At 45.7% G+C, this 18,919-nt stretch overlaps 1 protein-coding gene across 1 annotated transcript; it reads left to right on the top strand.

Moving 5' to 3' along the window:
- The first annotated feature begins 268 nt into the window (after positions 1-268).
- On the top strand, positions 269-18,895 carry abhd2a (abhydrolase domain containing 2, acylglycerol lipase a). Its single transcript, XM_031569037.2, has 11 exons — positions 269-464; positions 1,951-2,052; positions 2,570-2,783; positions 6,327-6,502; positions 7,799-7,966; positions 8,828-9,011; positions 10,230-10,322; positions 10,996-11,094; positions 11,577-11,646; positions 11,945-12,029; positions 14,495-18,895. The coding sequence occupies exons 3-11, from the start codon at positions 2,575-2,577 to the stop codon at positions 14,710-14,712; spliced, it is 1,302 nt and encodes a 433-aa protein (XP_031424897.1). The 5' UTR covers positions 269-464; positions 1,951-2,052; positions 2,570-2,574; the 3' UTR covers positions 14,713-18,895.
- Positions 18,896-18,919: the final 24 nt, after the last annotated feature.

Here is an 18,919-nt window from a genome sequence, read left to right as displayed (position 1 = left end):
GAGATATTGTAGGCCTGACACGAAAAAGAAAAGAGTAGGCTATAGACTCATTTTACAACACAACCTTAATATTGTATACTAACCAATAACCATGCTATAAGTTGTAGGCATCTTGTGGGTAAGCGGGCGAGCACTGCTGACTATAAAAAGTAACTGGTGAGCTTCCACATCTAGGTTTCCAACTAACATCATCTAACAGAAAAGTCCCGATGCCTAGTGACGTTGTGTTCCCGTTATCCAATGGGTGTGCGATATATAAATCCGCTGCTCCTCTGTAGGAAGTAAAGTCTGTGTCCACTGTCAGGTGCTAGTCTATGCGTGTACGTTGCTGGGGAGGAAAATGCTCTAAAGCATTGATAACAAACCATTTGACTCGGAGTTACAACCTCTGCTCCCTATGGAAGGATATATGGTCATATGCAGAAAGGAAAAGGGATCATCTGGCTGTTCCGTCGGATTGTTAGGTAGGCTAAAAACATCCCGTTTTAATCTTTGATACGACCAGCTAGGTTGCTAATATTTTGCTAGCTGCAGGCTAACAGACTAGACAAGCACCCAGTGGTGCTTCCCACCCAAGTCTAGCTAACTGGCGCGCTAACATTGTCAATAAGATAGTATTGTCTGCAGTATCTTTAATAGTAATTATTGGACATAGTGGTCATTGGATGTGTTTCTTTAGCTCATCTGGTACACTTATTTATAAATTGATAGTATGGGAAGTTGATCGTGAAAAGAATGCGTTATCGGGCCTGTTACCGTTAGACACCAATGTTTGTTTGTTTTTTCAGCACCGCTTTCAGTGCGTCTTTATATTGTAACATTGAGACAGTAACGTTACATTACAACAGTAACTTCAGGAATGTCTTTGTCATTAATTGTAACAATGAGAGGGAACTTCCAAGAGTTACAAAGATGTCTGTAATTCTGGTACGCAATGCCCTGGAGAGGAGAGGAAAGCGGTTAGCCGCAGCAACAGTATTTGACAGGTTGCTGTTAAATTAAGCCCCAGTTCATATTTCAGTTCTACGGAGAAAGGGATATTATTGCTCTTACCGTCCAGCTTAGAGGATATTTTTCTACCGATGAGCCACGCTTATTTCCGAGCTACCAAAAGATCCAAGAGGGAACAGCTCCAGCCTGTTTCTTTCAAGCAGAATAAATGCAGTTGTAGGCCTACTAGGCTTTTTGACTTGGGTGATTTCGACTTAAAAAGAAGTAAATCTATCATGATTGACCTAAATGAGTAGAGTAAATGGAAAGATGAAAGGGTGTTTAGTGTTTCGTTTTGTCCCCAGCTGACCGTGATCCAGAGCGTCGCTGGCTGTAAACCGCTGGTGGGGATGCTGAGGGGGGGGGATTATGAACACTAGACTCTGCTCTGATTGTTTACTTTGTCCCTTATGACAATTGTGTTTCTGGAGGATGAGGTCATACTGGTCCCTGGTATGTGGGCTAAGCCCTGGTCATTTAGGCAAAGTTATTTAATAAAATCTCATACATAGATGAGGGCTTGATAACACACACACACACACTGTCTTGGGTTTCTGTAATGTGTTTTCTCAGTTTCACGTTTCCTTTAACAAATCATATTTATTAGTAATGACATACTGACGGTTGTGTCAGAGATCAGAGGCATTTTCAGGATCTGTAGAGGAGATCCATTTCAGAGCAGAATCACTGGATAGGTGATGATGTGGCTCTATAATGTAATTTAGACTTGTGTGAACAGTGAGCTCTCGCTTTGGGGACGCCTGTGTGCAAGAGCAGCTCGGGAAAACTTGATTTCAATCGGTTTCCCCTGTCTGTGCAACGGATCAATTTACTAACCCGGAGTGAACTACGTTTTTGCCATCGACCAATTATCCTAGAGTTCAGTCATGAATGTATTCTGTAAGAATGCATGGGTTTGTGCGAGCAGATTTAATTATGTTAAACTCTTTCTTTTTCCAGGGCTGACCAGATCACTGTGACTTGAAGTGTTAGGACGAAGAGAATCTGTTTGAAGTCACAGGGTCAGAGGTCACATTCTCCGCCACAAAAAAAGCAAGAGAGGTATGCAAACTTGTGACATTGCTATTTTCTTTTTTGCGCTTGTGGTGTTTCCAAATATGTGTGGTGTTGGTCACACAGTGTTGAGACTTGAATCTAGCAGGTTGCTCATGTTCCCTATTTTGCCTTCCTTCCTGTGTGCCGTTCATAACTTCCTGTTTTGTTTGGTTTATCTTTTGTCTTTGGTTTGTTTGAAAATGTCTCACCGTCAGACTTGTGAGGGTTAGGAACTTTCCGTACTTCCTTTTTCTCCTGAAGAGAGAGAACACCTTAATTGTAAACCAGGACGTGTTCCCGTGTGAAATTACCAAAACACAATGGTAAAGCTAATGCTAAAGCTACAGTCTACGAGGTTTCTTTACTTCCAAATGGCTACATACACAGTTGAGCATTTAACGTTATCCGCATTATGGATAATGGAACTTCCACATCTGAGGTCTTTGATAATAATAATAATTAGACTAAAAGTTGAATGAAATAGTTTTGAGGTTCATTTCTGGTGATTCCCTGTGTGTCGTAGCAACCATGTCCAACCAGGAGACAGATGCGTACACCATCTCGCCGGAGATGCCGGCCGTGTTCGATGGGGTGAAGCTGGCAGCAGTTGCCACGGTGCTCTACATCATTGTGCGATGCCTGAACCTGAAGAGCCCCACTGCATCCCCAGAGCTCACCTACCAGGACACGGCCCTCAACCGCTTCCTACTCAAGTCCTGCCCGTGCCTGACCAAAGAGTGAGTCCTTATACACACACACACACACACACACACACACACACACACACACACACACACACAGGCATAAACCCCCAATATTCCACATCAGTGTCTTGGTGTACAGGTAGCATTCTAATAATGAAACATCATTATATGAACTAACAGATATCGACCATTTAAAATAATGCCTTTAGTATTCACTTGACAGCAGTTGCTGTAGCTGTAAGCCACGCATGAGTAAGTTCATTTCACAGAGAGAGGCATTTGAACATAAAGTGAGGTCAGCTGTAAGCTGGACTGTTCACATAATGTAGATGGTGTTGCTAGAGGCGTTTAAGAATGTTGAACTATCTGTTCAGCACTGCCTTCCAATATAGCTTCTAGAATGTAGAAAAGGGTTTCATAATGCAGAGGCATCTCTCTCACTGAGTCTGACTGTCTGTTGTTTTTGAAAACACCTGACCCTCACACTGTTTGTCATAGGTAACCGGAGAGCTCTCCGCTTTAATGGCTAGCATATTGACAAGAGCAAACTGAGCTCATATTTCCCCTCCAAATATTTATGTACGCGTGTTCTGAGCATTGTATGCTACTGGTGTTGAAACTTTGCTTTTGTTAGTGCTGAAGGAGAAAGACAGTCTCTGTAGCTTTACCATTGCATAAAAAAACCCTCAAACTCCCAGGAACCTCTGCATCCCTCCCCAAGTGTTTGTTTTCAGTCTTTCGGCTGACATGGGGCTGTTAGATCTGTTCATGTCTCACTAATGAGCTTCAATGGGATGCACACGTCCTGTGCAGGACTGTGACTGACTGGCTTGGTATGCTTATTCTGTGAACTGAGTGACATTTAAGGGATATGGTGGGTATGGTACTCTGACTTCTAAAATGAATGACTGCTATAGTGAGGGTGTCTACAGACAGTGATACTTTGTGTTAGGTGTGTGTGTGTGTATGTGTGTGTGTGTGTGTGTGTGTGTGAGAAACACCAGTTACCAATGCCGCGCATTCCTCTGAAGATCATCCATCTGCTTAAATGGCATGTCAACATTCATCCCCTGCTGTTCCAGGGCCCTTTCATAACATCCCCTGACACAGGCTACCATGGGCTACCATCATTACCACTATTATGTAATAGTGTTTCCAGTGCAGTGGCCATGCGTACAGAGGCCAGGCAGGCTAATCAATAAGTCACCTAGCTCCAGGCCTCTACCCCACCCCTCACGTGTCCCAGTGCAGGGGAGAGTTCAGTCCGGGGGAGGTTGAGGCGCCCCAGTGATTCCCCCATGCCTTCTATGAAAATATTTGTCTGTGATCACATAAGGGAGTGGATCAGAGGACTTTGTGCTCAGCGAGCGAGCGGGTGGGCGGGCGGGCGGGTTGGGTCTGGGCGGAGTGTCCTGATGTGAATCTGAACCTTACACAGCGCAGGGCGGGATGTGATGAGTCAGGACTTTCTTTTCAGTAATGAAACAGGGCAGTGGGCCAGACGTCTAATGTGATCCTTCCACACAGACATTTAGGGCAGGTGTAATAGAAATATTAGACGGCCATTAACCTCGTGCTTTTATGGTCGTGGTATGGTTAGAATGAGGAAGTGCCTCAGTAGATCCCTATGAGCTGGCAATTAGACCCATGCCCAGAACTTTATGGCAAACTCTTCCTGTATAATGAGGGCAGGGTTGGTTGTTTGCTGTCTGTTAAGGGCTGTCTAGGTACACCCTTTTATGCTGCTTTTTGAAATCTAGCCAATACTTTGTTTAATACATTAGCTAGAGGCCTTGAATCAAAATAGCCCAAAGCTGATCGTCTTTGGTAGGAATCTAGGTTATGTGTCCTGCCGTGAATAGACTAGAGTAGGTTCATATAGCTCAGTGCTCGAGGTGTGTGCATAAACAGCAGCTTGAGCAAGCCATGCTGTCTCCCTGTAATGCTGTCTCTTTGTGGGCATCTTCCCAAGAGTAGTCCCCCGTCCTCCCCCCCCCTGCCTCTACAGGATTATCTCATTACATAGTCATTCTATCAGCATTAACTCGGCCAGACTAAGCAGAGGCTTCTGGTGAATTCTCAGCAGGAGCATAGCCTCGCGTGACTCCTCCTTATTCAGCGATTTATTCCGATCTGTGCTTACTCCACTCTTCCAGCCCTTTCCACACGTTTGCCATCATCCTTCCCGGGAGTCTCAGCAATTCCTCGCCATCACCCATGCAGCAATTACCGATTGTAGGGCTGTAAAACGATCAGTGCCATGACTGGATGTTTGACTAAGGGGGAACTGTTGCGTGCTGTTTGTTCAGCACAGGTGGCGCCGTGTTGTGTCGAACCCTGTGGAACACCACAGGAAGATGAGGTTGCATAACCGTTAATGGCGGGCCGGACTTTGGAACGGCCGGCATGGTGCTGATATGAACGGTGTCAGGGTGTACCGGTCATGGACGCAGTGCGTGTCCTCTGGCTCCCAGCTATCTCAGCAGAGGCACGGTCAAGTTGCCCTTGTGTGTGTACTTTATTAGCATCCTCCTTCTGATTGTGTACAGTGAGACCTACAGTGCTGGGCCAGAGCAGGCAGTCACCACCTCTGCTATTTAGTATTTATAGACACATCGCCACGCAGACTAAGCTAGTTTTTCTCTGTGTACTTAGGCATATCTAACTGTTTTCTCTGTGTACTTAGGCATATTTGACTGTGGTCATCTGCACGGTATGTTCTAAGGCCCTACTTTGCTGTCCCCTCATAAATTCTTGTCATGTTAGTTAGAGCAGTGTTTGCAAAGGGCAAAAAAAAGGAGTGGCTGTTTTGGTGTTGTGTAATGAGAAAAAACTTGGAACTGGGGAAGATTTTGTCGTGATCTGCGCGGAGTTCTTGCGTAACTCTGTGGTGTTACTGGATGTAAACATGACAGAAGTCGAACTCCTCAAAGTCTAAACATGTCACTGAAGTATTTACGCAGATTGGGCCTTGTGATGGGGCACATCCTTCTCTTTTTCTCTTCTAGAAGAAGGCTTCAATGACAACTATAAGACTTTGAAATGTCTACTCCTGACTGTGTCAATAAATCCTCCCAAAGCTGAAATCATGTTCCATTTATTTTTAGTTTCATCCATCGACTTCTTCTGTCCAGTTTAGGTTTTGGCACCGGGTTGTATTCCCTGGTGAAGTGGCGTAATCACAAATGGAATTTAGGCTAGTCCTCAACTAGACAGAGTTCCTGGCACCGGAAACTGAGTACATCTTATGCTGACTCCTTACACAGTATGTGAAGGCTCAGCTAGTGTCTTTGCAAGGTCTCTGCAATCAGGTGACTCTGTTCTTGGTTTGAGCTTTTTAAGGGACACCATCCCCTCTGTGACAGTTGCATAGACAAAAGGCAAATAATCACGAGAGGCAAGATCACTAAGCCAAATTCAACCCAGCAGTGTCAGTTTGAAATGAAATGAAATGATATTAGTAGTGTCTCTCCTTATAGGGTGAAATAGAATGTGTCCAAGTGTTGTATGTTCTTGCTCAGAACAGTCTCCCAATCAGAATGACTGAAACTGCGTTGTTGTGTCTTCCTTCTCCAGGTACATTCCTCCGCTGCTGTGGGGTAAGAGTGGCCACCTGCAGACAGCACTCTATGGGAAGTTGGGCAGAGTGAGCTCACCACACCCTAACGGTCTCAGGAAGTTCCTGCCCATGATAGACGGTGCCACTGCCACCTTCGACCTCTTCGAGCCCATGGCCGACCACCCAACAGGAGGTTGGCATTCAAGTTGTTATTTTGTGTGTTGACACCTGTTAGGTTAGGGTTGTGTATGAGTGTGTTATTAAAGGGGAATGTCCTGGGCTCTATTTTTAGGTAAACAGACACAGGTCTATCTCTGTAGATTATATTATATTATATTAGATTCAACTTTATTGTCATTGCACAGAGTACAAGTACTGAGACAACGAAATGCAGTTTAGCATCTAACCATAAGTGCAAAAAAGCAGTAAAAGTGCAGAGTATGTGCATATGTAAAGTGGAATATGTAAATAAATAAGATATGTACAGTAAGGAATAAGATATGGAGTATGAACAGTATTGATAGAAGAATATCAGCAATAGAATATATATAAGTATATATAAAGTGCAGTTGTAAGTATAAGTGATGGTAGTAAATGAAATGTAAAATGAAATGAAAAGGTAGTAGTAATGTTATATACAGAGTAAGTTAAGAGGTATGATGTAAGTACAATGAATACACTATAGACAAGATAAGTTTATAAATAGATATAAATATGAATACACTATAAGTGGGATAAATACAGTAGTAAAAAACAGTCTAGAGCAAATGTTCAGTGGCTGGAGGAGGGTGTGTGGCAGTCCGTTTGCTTGTTATATTGTTCTAACTCAATATTGGACCTATTTTGATCGTTAATTGTCGTTAGTAAAGGTTTGGACCCAAAAAGATCTGTGTGTTTGTGTGTGTGTGTCTTTTACAGTGTATAGCCTCTCCCACTGAGGCATACTTCAGTGTGTCTCCATGTCTGGGATGTGGGCTGAGGTGCAGTCTGTTCCCACTGTAATTGGGTGCAGCCTGATGTCACATGGAACTCTTGGCTCCTTAGCTACCCTTGCCAGAGTAATGAGGAATAGGGGCACAAGAGCTCCCTTGTCACCATGCATCTTGTGCTGTCTGTCTGCTGATATCTGACCATCCCATCCTTATTTGGTTTCCCATGGCGACTATCTCAAACAGAATGTTGTTGATGTTTTTTCTTAGAAACAAGTTAAAAGAGTGCTCTGGTCTGTCATTTAGTAATGTTGTTTGACATTAAGGGGAACTGGGAGAATAGTGTTCCTCTGTACCCGGTTTTGTTTGCCTTACCTCAGTGACTCCAGAATGATCCACTTGAAGAGTCAATATACAGTATAATATTTCCATTTCAAACTGTAACCTCTTTGTGTAAAGAGGTTTTTATCATACCCGTGTGTTTGTATGTGTGACCTCAATGCAAATGTTACCCTATCAGCTACTGATAAGCATTGTTTTCTTTGTTCTTCTGTGTGCAGATGACATAACCATGGTGATCTGTCCAGGGATCGGTAACCATAGCGAGAAGCACTACATCCGGACCTTTGTGGATCACTCGCAGAAGCAGGGCTACAGGTGTGCCGTGCTCAACCACCTGGGAGCGCTGCCCAACATCGAGCTCACGTCTCCGCGCATGTTCACCTACGGTACGGCCGCACCCTATGAGACAGACCCTCCAGTCACCATGCTACATAGTCTCACCTGTACACTTGTTCACACCTGCACCACTGAAGACAAGTTCAAGCCCTGCTAGTGGTGCCCATGAGCACCTCCATGCTGTCACTCAAGTTATGGGCCCACATGAGTCGTTCAGTCGTGTATATACACTTCCAACTCACTCAAAGGGGATTGTACATTAGGGTGGACCGGAGTGGAATATAGTTTGCGAAATCAGCAGTGAAAATACGTCAGCAGTGTTTGTGTCACTTGTTTGTGTTTGTGTCACTGGTTTGTTGTGCAAGTCTGTAAAGATGCGTAAGCCTCTGATGATGCTAAAAGCTAGGCAATGTTTGTCTTGTGGGTTGTGTCTGTCTTGTGTGCATCTGTGTGTTCTGTTCATTGTCCTTTGTGATGTTTATACGCCACAATGGGACTCGGCCGTAAGAGGTGATATATAAAGTCTCCTCTTTTCATCCCATCCGCTCTACCACTGCTGTCCTAGTAAGACATCCCCTTTTCATCGCATAGGAACATTCTGTAGACTGTAGCTCACTTCTTGGACCCTGCTGTTAATACATGTCCTTGTCATATAACGACAGCACCAACAGTCGAAATGTCCAGCCTCAGAAAATAAAAGTACTTGTTTTTAGGCATTTCAAACATGTCCATGGCATCTCAATGGAAACAATTGAATAAATGACTTTACGCTGGATAGCTGACTTGAAGTCCGTGTGTACAGTAGAGTGTGTTCTGAGCCTGGACGTTTCACTGTTGGCTAGACGTACACGCTCTCTGCGAGGGGACGTCTTGGGTGTGACCTGTGGTGGTGGTGTGTGTGTTGCCCTCAGGGTGCACGTGGGAGTTCGGGGCGATGGTGGGCTACATCAAGAGGGCGTACCCCCAGACGCAGCTCATCGTGGTGGGCTTCAGCCTCGGGGGCAACATCGTCTGCAAGTTCCTGGGCGAGAACCGCGCCAACCAGGAGCGCGTGCTGTGCTGCGTGAGCGTGTGCCAGGGCTACAGTGCACTCAGGTGAGTGTGTGTGTGTGTGTCTGTGTGTTTTGCTTTTTCTCTCTCCCCCTCCTCTCCTGTCTCTGCCAGAAGAGCTAAATGTTGCTGTTGACATTAGTAGTAATCTGCGGTTATCTCCAGCAGCCACAATAACAAGCCAAAGCTAGTCAGGGTGACTGTGAACGTATTGGGGTAGAGGTTAGTTTTGCATTGCTACGGTATCAAATGGATTGCATTGGTGATCACTGAGCACGGGCACTCTTGAGGCTGACGATGCTGCACACATTCTTGTGACGCGTGTAAGTGGAACATCACATCTCCAGAGGAGAGCTGCCCGGGACGTTGTGCTGCGCTAGGAACGGCATGCCAGAAGCCAGAAGCCAGAAGCTTGCATTCATCTGTCTGCTGCTTGTGCGCATTCCTCCCCTTTGAGAGGTGCACCTAGTCAGTCTGCATACCGCTGCCGGCGCTGCTGCTTTTGTTGTGGAGGTGGGAGGCCAGCTGACCCCTTTCATATGAGACCTGACAAAGCAGGTGGCGTAGGCAGTGACCGACCCAGCCTGATAATCTCACACACACACACCATGGAGTGTTTCTTTAACACACCACTCCCCATATTGTTTAGAAGTCATACTGACAAGAAGTCACCGTGTCTCACTTCACTGGATTGCATGGTGTCGTTGTGGCGGCATCTTCTGATACCCCACTGCAGAAATTTGGGTCGGGTTGGCCAGTTACTAGCAGAGCTGCAGTCTAAAGGCTGGCCTCAGACATTTGGTGACGCTGCTCATTGGTGATGCCACTGCCACTTTAGTCTGTTTCTTCCATTTCTGAGGGAACGCCCTGCAAAGCACTTTAAAAAACTGTAAATGTGCTTCCTCTGTTTCATAATGCGTCTGTCAGTATTTTTAGTAGTCAGATTTTTATCAAGAACCTTTGATGATGAACAATTGTGTTTTGTTTTGTTTATTTTAGCCCTGGGTTGCTGGTTTTTGGTAAACTGAACTGTTCCACCACACTGTGAGAACTGCTTTGTTGAATGAGGGCAGGGTGTCTGAGCTTATTCTACCTGTGTGTGTGTGTCTGTCTCTGTCTGTTTGTCTGTCTGTCTCTCTGCCTGTCTGTCTGAATATACTCTTGGAAGTAGATTAGCCAACATTGTGCTTTAATTTGACTGTTCTATCTTTGTCTCTCTCTCTTTCTTTCTTTGTGTGTGTGTGTGTGTGTGTGTGTGCGCAGGGCGCAGGAGACCTTCCTGCAGTGGGACCAGTGCAGGAGGTTCTACAACTTCCTGATGGCTGACAACATGAAGAAGATCATCCTCTCACACAGGTACAAGCACACATGCTGTTAAACACACACACACACACACACTCAACATGAAGATCATCCTATCACACAGGTTAACAGATTCTGTTAAAGGCCCAAACACAGACTCTCATTCTAGTATCTTCTTTATTCTCATGTTTTGGGGGTTCTTGTTTGTTATTTCCTCTGGATAAAAAGTATTTCAGAATGCAAAGTTAACAAACATGGATAAAGCAGAGTAATCATTTCCAGGTGTTCTGTTTTCGTTGTGTACTTAACCACACACACACACACACACACACACACACACACACACACACACACACACACACACACACACACACACACACACACAGTTCAGGGTTGGTTTGGGGCGTAGTAGCTATGCTTGGAATGCTGTGTGCACAGCGTTGTTATTGAAGCGCTCCAACGGCCCCCCTCAGGTGCGTTGCTGGAGAGACGGCCCTGGTGAACATGAGCACGTGTGCCCAAGCCAACGCGCATGAGAGGAGATGTTAAAGGGCGTCTGACAGATCAGATCAAGATGCTTCCTTTAGGGGCACATGTGTGACTCTGCTGTCACCGCTGGGCCAGTTAACTCATGCCATGAAGATAGAGAACGCAGAATGAACATGACAGGCACTAACATTGCTCTGTGTATGTGTGCCTGTGTGTCTGTGTGTGTGTGTGTGTTCAGGGGAAGTCTGTTTGGCAGCTCCACTAAGCTGCTGGATTCCAGCCTTAGCCGGCTCTACACGGCCACCTCCCTCATGCAGATCGATGACACAATCATGAGGTGAGAGGTCACCTCCCGTCGTGTCCTCGTAGTGCACCAGGGCCTCACAGATGAGGAGTAACTCTGTCGTAGCACATGGAATAAGGTTGAACCCAAGGATAACACTAGGTTGAGAGTAACCTTTTAAATGTATGAAATACAGTTGTAGCTCAAGTATAAAGAACACTAGATTACGAGTCCTCTCTGTGAACCTGGGTGTTTTGTTTTTAAAACCTGAAAAATGAAAACCTGTAAATGCCTTCCCTCGCTCACGTTCTCCCTTCCCATATTCTCTCCCTTTAATCTTTCTGTCTGTGTCCTTATGACCTATGCCCCCATGTACTCTTTCTCTATCTATCTATCTACTCATTCTCTATCCTTCCTTCCCTCCTTCCCTCCCTCTGCTCTTTCTCTGTCTATCTATCTATCTATCTATCTATCTATCCCTATCTACTCTATCCCTATCTCGCCTGGGTCTAATTGAAGGTTTTTGCATTTTCTAGGAAATTCCATGGTCACAGTTCCCTGAAGGAGTATTACGAGAAGGAGAGCTGTGTGCATTATATTCACAATGTGAGTAAACACACACACACACACACACACACTGTGTGTTTCAGTTCTCTTATCAGGGTTAGCGGCGTGCCAGGCTGCTGAAAGCTTACCATTTATGACATCTGTCCAGTAAATAAACCCCACCCTGAGAGACTCATCTCCTCTCATCTCATCATAAGGTAGAGCAAGTGTCCCAGCAGTGAGTGTTTCCCTTCAGAGAGGGCTGGTTTTAGAGAGCTCATAGTTGGCCCTAGATGTTGAGCACTGTATCCCTGTGTGGTTGGTGGAGGAGCTCTGTGTGACGCTGCTCTCGTTGCAGGTGAATGTTCCGCTGTTGCTGGTCAACTCGGCAGATGACCCACTGGTGCACACCTCTCTGCTCACCATTCCACGCACACTCGCAGGTAAGGACATCAGACAGGAATAACCAGCAACACAGCTACCAACAACAACAACAATTACCAACAACAACAATTACCGGCTACAACCACAGGCAACAGACAACAACTCCAAATAAACACCTCAAATACATGACTGAAAAAAATAAAAAATAAATATATATACACACACACTACATATTTACTTATACAGCTATACCCAGCTGTTCTGTCAACACATACACACACACACAATCCTTTGGGGATTCAGGGAGGGTAAGTGAGAAGGGGTGTGGAGGTAGATAGGTATGTGGGTCACTGATCTCAGGACATTTCTTGGGCTGCTACTCTGGGGAGCATTCCACTTTGGTTTCTGCTTGTAAACAACAACAACACGCACACTGATAAAGGTAAACCAGAACCAAGGGGTTCATGAGTATAGAAGGGGCTTTAGTGATATAGACATGGCTTTAGTGATATAGACGCTTAGCGTGTGTACATCAGTATTCTGTGTAGAATGACCGTGATGGCCATTGGAGTGGGAGGGTGTGAAGTGTCACATGTAGTGTGTCACATGACTGACCCATAAGCTCTGCATTGCCCAACCTGATTGTGATAGTGACCCACTGAGACGTGTTTAGCAACCAGCGTCGGCTCAGCTCGTGGGCTCAGCCAAAGCCCTCTCAACCCCCTGTCAAGTGGCATATAACGCCGTTGGCATGAAGTAGGCAGTACAGTGAAGTAGGCAATGAAGTAGGCAGCGCAGTGCCAGGCTTTTAAATCCCAGAGAAGTTCTCTCCCAACCCAGCCATGCCAGACGTGTGACTCATCTCCAGACCAGAGTTTACAGATCACAGGGGAGTGGTGTGGTGAGAGGGTCTAGTCATCTCTTCCTACCCAACAACCCCCCCCCCACACACACACACACACACACACACACACACACACACACACACTTTCGAAAAGGTTTCCCAGTCAGTCCTGTGTCACACCCACACGCACCCCCTTCACATCCCTCTGCCAGTGAGAGCTCACTCAATGCACCGCTGCTTAGTCATGGCCACCCTTGATGACCAATGCAGAATGGTAAACATGGCAGTGGAGCCACTCTATTTCCCAACACTGACTCTACATCTTGAGCTGGTCGTGGACTTCTCATTGGCAGTTCTAGAATGGTCAGTTGTTGGGCTGCCTAGCAACCCCTGAGCGACTCATCTCCTCTCATCTCATCATAAGGTAGAGCAAGTGTCCCAGCAGTGAGTGTTTCCCTTCAGAGAGGGCTGGTTTTAGAGAGCTCATAGTTGGCCCTAGATGTTGAGCTGAGGTTGGCCGCTCGGCTGGCGTGCACTATGAGGAATGTGACCTGGGCAGTGGGTTGTTATTTACGGGAATGGGATGGGGGGGTGTGCGTGTCAGGGGACTCAAGGCGTCGTTTCCGTCTCTAGAGAGTGTGGATTTATCGGCAGCTCAGCTGTTTGGGCGAGTCGGGTTACTGTAGATGGCAGCAGGGCAGAGTGTCTGCATCCTTTGCCCTAGAGAACACACACACACACACACACACACACCGAGGCCGAATGTCTGCATCCTTTGCCCTAGAGAACTCACACACACACACACACCGAGGCCGAGGGTCTGCATTCTTTGCCCTAGGGAACACACACACACACACACACACACCGAGGCCGAGTGTCTGCATCCTTTTCCCTAGAGACCTCTGCCAACTCACCAGCCTGGCATGGCATGACTACACAACACATTGTGACATGATTGCGAAACATCAGAAATGCTGAAACACACACACACACACACACACACACACATGTGTGCACACATAAACAAATTCTTGCCCAAGATAGGATAGCGAGAAATAAATCCATGGTCAGGAGTAGCGGCAAAGGTTGCACAAGAGAGCTTGGCCATAGAGCCTGTGATGATATTAACAGCCAAGTTCCACATATCTGGCTTGTTTTGTTCTTCTGTTGCAGAAGATTACACTGTTCCCTTATGTGACATTGATTTGATAGACTTGCATTCATGAGTTGTTTGATGAGCCTTTCAGTAAGTAAGTGTAAGGCCACTGTTCCAGGGATGCATGCATATTCACACACACACACACACACGCTGACCAGAGCACAGGTGCTGGGCATGAAGTGTACATGCAATACACAGTGAACTGTACACGCATAACACACATAATCCACATAACTGCTCATACATACAGTCACTACACTTATTATGAAATGATTTGCTTCTAAGGGATATACTGTCCTGGGTATTTGTTCCACCCAGGTCATTTTCTCATGGCTTCATCTTTGTTGACTAAGTTTATTAGAAAAATAAATTAGAGGATGAAGCTCCCCCCCCCCCCTCCTCTGCCTGTCTGTGTAGGATTGTGGTCCTAAAACTGTGTTATTGTATAATGTTGGTGATTTTAGTTTTTTTTCAAGATTGTGAAAGTTTGCTTTTTTCTCTGCGTCTTTGTCCCCCTCCAGAAAAGAAGGAGAACGTGATCTTTGCGCTGTCTCTGCACGGCGGGCACCTGGGCTTCTTCGAGGGCGCGGTGCTCTTCCCACAGCCCCTCACCTGGATGGACAAGGTGATCGTGGGCTACGCCAACGCCATGTGCCAGTGGGAGAAGCAGAAGCCTCAGTGCCTAGTCAGCGGGCACACCCCCAACGGCCCGTGCCAGAAGGAAGCCACGCAGTCCTAGAGGGCGCCGGACCAGCCTCTCTAACCCCCTCTCTCTCTCACACACACACACACACGCCCACTCACCCACCCATGTCTATTCTCACTGTGCTTTTGTGCCCACCGCCTTCCCTACCTTTTGGCCTTTTGACCTCTGAACCCACAGCCCCTCAAGTCACCCGCATCACCTTACATGCATCCTGAGGAGTTTTCCTTTGATGCCTTTGTGGAAGTGGCAATTTCTTTTAGGAGAAGAATGAAAGAAGACTACAGTTAATCTGCTGTTTTAAAGTTAGTTTTCTCTCTGTCATTCTTGTAATGTCTCAAACTGCCAAGAGAGGGGGAGTGAGACGCATACAAACCATGTTGACCAAAACAAAACTTGAAGGGGAGGAAAAAAACAAAAACAGGAACAAAAATATATACCACACAAGTGACTTTTTTTTTTTTTTGTCATTATGTTTGGAGATCATAAACACGGGCACCATGGTTTCAGTTCCTGAGGACCGCGAGGAGGACCAGAGCCATCCGCTTTTGCAGAATGACTCACACTGTGGGATTCCCACGAAAGACTCGCCAGGCAGAACTGACCACTGCTCATGTCGGGAGTATCTCCTCCCCCTGCTTCCCATAGGACCTCCAACACAAATGGACATTCTACTCAACACACGGCGTCTTAGCGTATGAGGATAGGCTGGCCAGCACTGTGTGCTTCTGCAGGGAAATCCGCCCAGTCACAGTGGGTGGCTACTCTCCAGAGTTCTTGCTGTAGTTCTTTTAGACCTTCTGGGCTTAACTGGTGGACCTTCATCAGTTCTGTACCACAAAACAACAGTTGTGCTTCTCTTTCACGTTTCGCTCCAGGGTCAAGCTTAACCACCTAAACATGCTCAACACGCCAGACCACCTGCCAACAGACGTCGGAGCCTCAGTAACACATTCCTGCAGATCATCTCAGCCTGATCCTGTGTTTCTTATGATACAAAAGCACTTTAATTTGCAGAGATGGCAAGGTGTTTTTCTTTTCTTTTCTTTTCTTTTCTTTTCTTTTCTTTTTTTCTTTTCTAGGATGAGTAGAATGGGTTAGTGGAGCCAAGCCAGCGGAGAGCAGACAGGCGTGAGACACATGAGAGAGCAATGAGAGAGCAGACAGATGTGAAATGGACCTTAACATAACGTAACCGCACTTGACAAAACGTAGCCCTTACGTGCTTAAGACCTGTATCATAAAATGCTTTCCTGAACTTACTCTTGTGGAGTGCAAAACCTAGTGATCAAATGTTAGCATTCTACAAATTCTTCACTTGTCACAAAATGGACCTCAGAGATTCCAGTTGTAATCCTTTAACATGACTAAAACCGTGGTCCTTTGACTAAACGGTTGGAGCCCTCCGCTCTAGCGACCCATCCAGTCCCTCTGCTGCCTGATGACCCATTGATCTCTCATGTTCACCCAAGTATGACGCTCTTTCTGCGGCCAAACCTCTAGTGTATTCCACCAGTGTCTGTCTCGTAGTTAGACCCAGCATTGTGCTGCTCGAGTTGACTTCTGACGGGAGTGCATCATCTCAACAACAACATACAGCTGTTGGGAGAACCACTCTGTTGAAGGCACGTCCCAGAACGTTGAAGAACCCAGGGAGCTGTTCTAGCAGGTGGTTACTATTTTGCCCCCCGGGAGGCATGTAGTTTAGACTGTAGCCTTTGAAAGGTGATCTGAACAGACATGTCCTGACCCGAGACGGACAGGCGTGTCAGTGGTCCCTCTGAGGCCACTGGTCCCTCTGAGGTACCGGTCCCATGACGGCTGTCTTGTAGGCCTCAGCAGACCTGACATGCCCGAGCTGCCCCGGCCAGGACCTTTGTTTTTTTTTTAGAAGAGGTGAACCTTTCAGTGAAGATCTGTGCTTTCAGTCCCCCAGTGTGAATCCATTTTGTCCCGCGGTTTTTTGGTTGTGGTTTAGTGTTGTGTACCGTGCGGAATGGCATTGACAAGTATGCATGTCTGGTTTTAGAAGTTGCGTAGATAAGCAGTGTGGATGTGTACACATTCAGAGGCCGAGTGCGAGTCTGGCGTGAGTTTTTTTTTTTTTTTTTTGGGGGGGGGTAGTGCTCTCATTGCACTTACTTCCACTGCCTGTAGGGGTTCTTTCTGTGCTGTTTGTCTGTGATGCGGTGAAGACAGTAATACTAAAGGGTGATTTGTGTCTTCCAAATCAGGGCATAGTACACGACTTCAACTGCGATTATGTAACTGGTATTTAGTAAGAGACCTCTTGACCAGTGCATCCTTCAGACAGATCACCCATATGCCTATGTGCTAAACAAGCTCACGGCATTCAGTAGTAAGGGATTAGACTGGGGAGTCGACCTTAATCCTTTATATTTTAAATGGGTCTTGAACAAAATATGGGGTTGGGTAGTCTTGTCTAAGAGACTCTGTTAAACCAAAAATGTAATTTTAGTTTTAGGAAGCTTTAGGAAAAGCCAAGCCATTGCTTCTCCTCTTTTTATTTTTATGGTGTTGCAACCTTTTGGCAGGCCAGGCCAGGACGCAAGCGAAACTCACTGTAATCTGCCATCCAGCATCAGTGGTGAACTTTTGCTGCAATGGCTCCCCCTTCTGTCAGTTGTTTGTCATAGCTCTGTTAGCTTAGCAAGAGAAGCCACTTAGAGAAGGGAACACTTTGAGAACAACTCACACATTTCCTATCTATCCATTGAACTGTTTATGGACTGCATTGAGTCAGCGTACAGAAATGGCAATCAACCCTGTTCAACAGACATCCCCCGCCTTCCTTCAGAAGCCCTACGGGGGGGCTGGGCCCCTCTTATGTTTGGGTTCTGGAAGGTTCCGGTCTCGGATCGTACCCACCAGCATAGTGCTCCCCCGTTTCAAACAGAACCAGCTGCAAACCACATGAATGAGGCAGTAACGCTTTTTTTTTTGGAGAGAAAAAAAAAAAAAAAAAGAATGTCTCGCCCTAACTTTGCACAGTAAATGCTGGTGATATCTGCTCAGAAACCCTTTTCATTTTTGTTCCCTTTTATTTCGTTTCACATTGTTTTGTATTTTATACTGTTCTAATTATTGTCTGTTGTTTGCTTGTGTAAGTGTTACTGAAAGATGTTGGAGTATGAGTGTTTGTTTTGTATGAACACTGGTGGATGCCCACATCATATCACCATTGCTGGTTATATACCAAATCACAGAACCACCCACTTAAAAAAAAAAAAAAAAAACTAACAAACCAAAAAAAAGATGTGTATATGTATGTAAAATACAATATTTATAGTTACGTTATTGGGACCAGGGGCAATCATGCAGAATTATAGGGAGCAATAATGTGAAACACTCTTCTCCTGCTCAATGCCAAATGAGACGATGTACCCGAAGAAGAGCGTGGAGCCTAGAGGTTCATTACGGGAACGGAAAGGCCAACTTTCATTTCCAAAGTTGCATCACAATCTGCTTTTACAACCAAGACACTAAATATTCCGTGATATAGCAGGTCTCATTAAAAGACACTAAATATTCAATATTCAATTCAGATTTGCTTCAACCCCCCCCCCCCCCCCCACTAAGAGGGGGTAGGAGACCCGGAATATTCTGGGCCTCTCTGGTAAAGCTAAAGCTGGAAAGGCGACGTCACACTGTTTGACTCTGCAGTCTGTGAGATCTCTCGGATCTTTCCGATCTCCTGCTGTACATCTGACTGTTGTAGTGCTCAGCATTGACCCCACAAGTTGCCTGTCAAACACTTCTTCGCTTCTGTAGTCTCCAGCCCTTGCTTATCTCGGGGAGAAGAGTTTCATGACCCTGTCATTTGCATTCATGTTTCATGTCAGAAGTGACTAATCGGCTTCGTGGTTAAAACTGAAAGTGTTTGTTAGACAGGTGCGAAACGTGTTGTGAGAAATTCACACAGGTTTTATGCTTTGTGGATTTTTTTGATGTGGGCCTAGGTGTCCCTGAACTCTTCTCCTTAGTCGGTTCCATTCAGATACCTTGTAGATTTGTGACCGTTGTGGAGTTGCCATACAGATTGCAATGTATTTTGGGCCTTCAGCTGTAACCATACCACATCACCAGTGTTTTTTTTTTTGTTACTATTGAGAGAGAAGGAAAAAAAACATGGTGTGTGATGTAATAATTTATGAGAATATGGTTATTGTGTTCCACAAATAAAATATTTTCTTGTAAACGTATTTGTGCTGCGCTCTTTGTC

This window comes from Clupea harengus, chromosome 6, assembly GCF_900700415.2.
Source record: "Clupea harengus chromosome 6, Ch_v2.0.2, whole genome shotgun sequence".
Classification (NCBI taxonomy): Eukaryota; Metazoa; Chordata; class Actinopteri; order Clupeiformes; family Clupeidae; genus Clupea; species Clupea harengus.
This window is presented reverse-complemented; position numbering and strand designations above follow the sequence as displayed.

What these genes read in the sequence shown, in the direction of transcription:
- abhd2a (XM_031569037.2), top strand. Translation starts at nt 2,575, where the DNA reads ATGTCCAACCAGGAGACAGATGCGTACACCATCTCGCCGGAGATGCCG. An exon ending in TGCCCGTGCCTGACCAAAGA is followed by an intron (nt 2,784 to 6,326) that starts GTGAGTCCTTAT and finishes TTCCTTCTCCAG; the next exon opens with GTACATTCCTCCGCTGCTGT. An exon ending in ATCGATGACACAATCATGAG is followed by an intron (nt 11,095 to 11,576) that starts GTGAGAGGTCAC and finishes TGCATTTTCTAG; the next exon opens with GAAATTCCATGGTCACAGTT.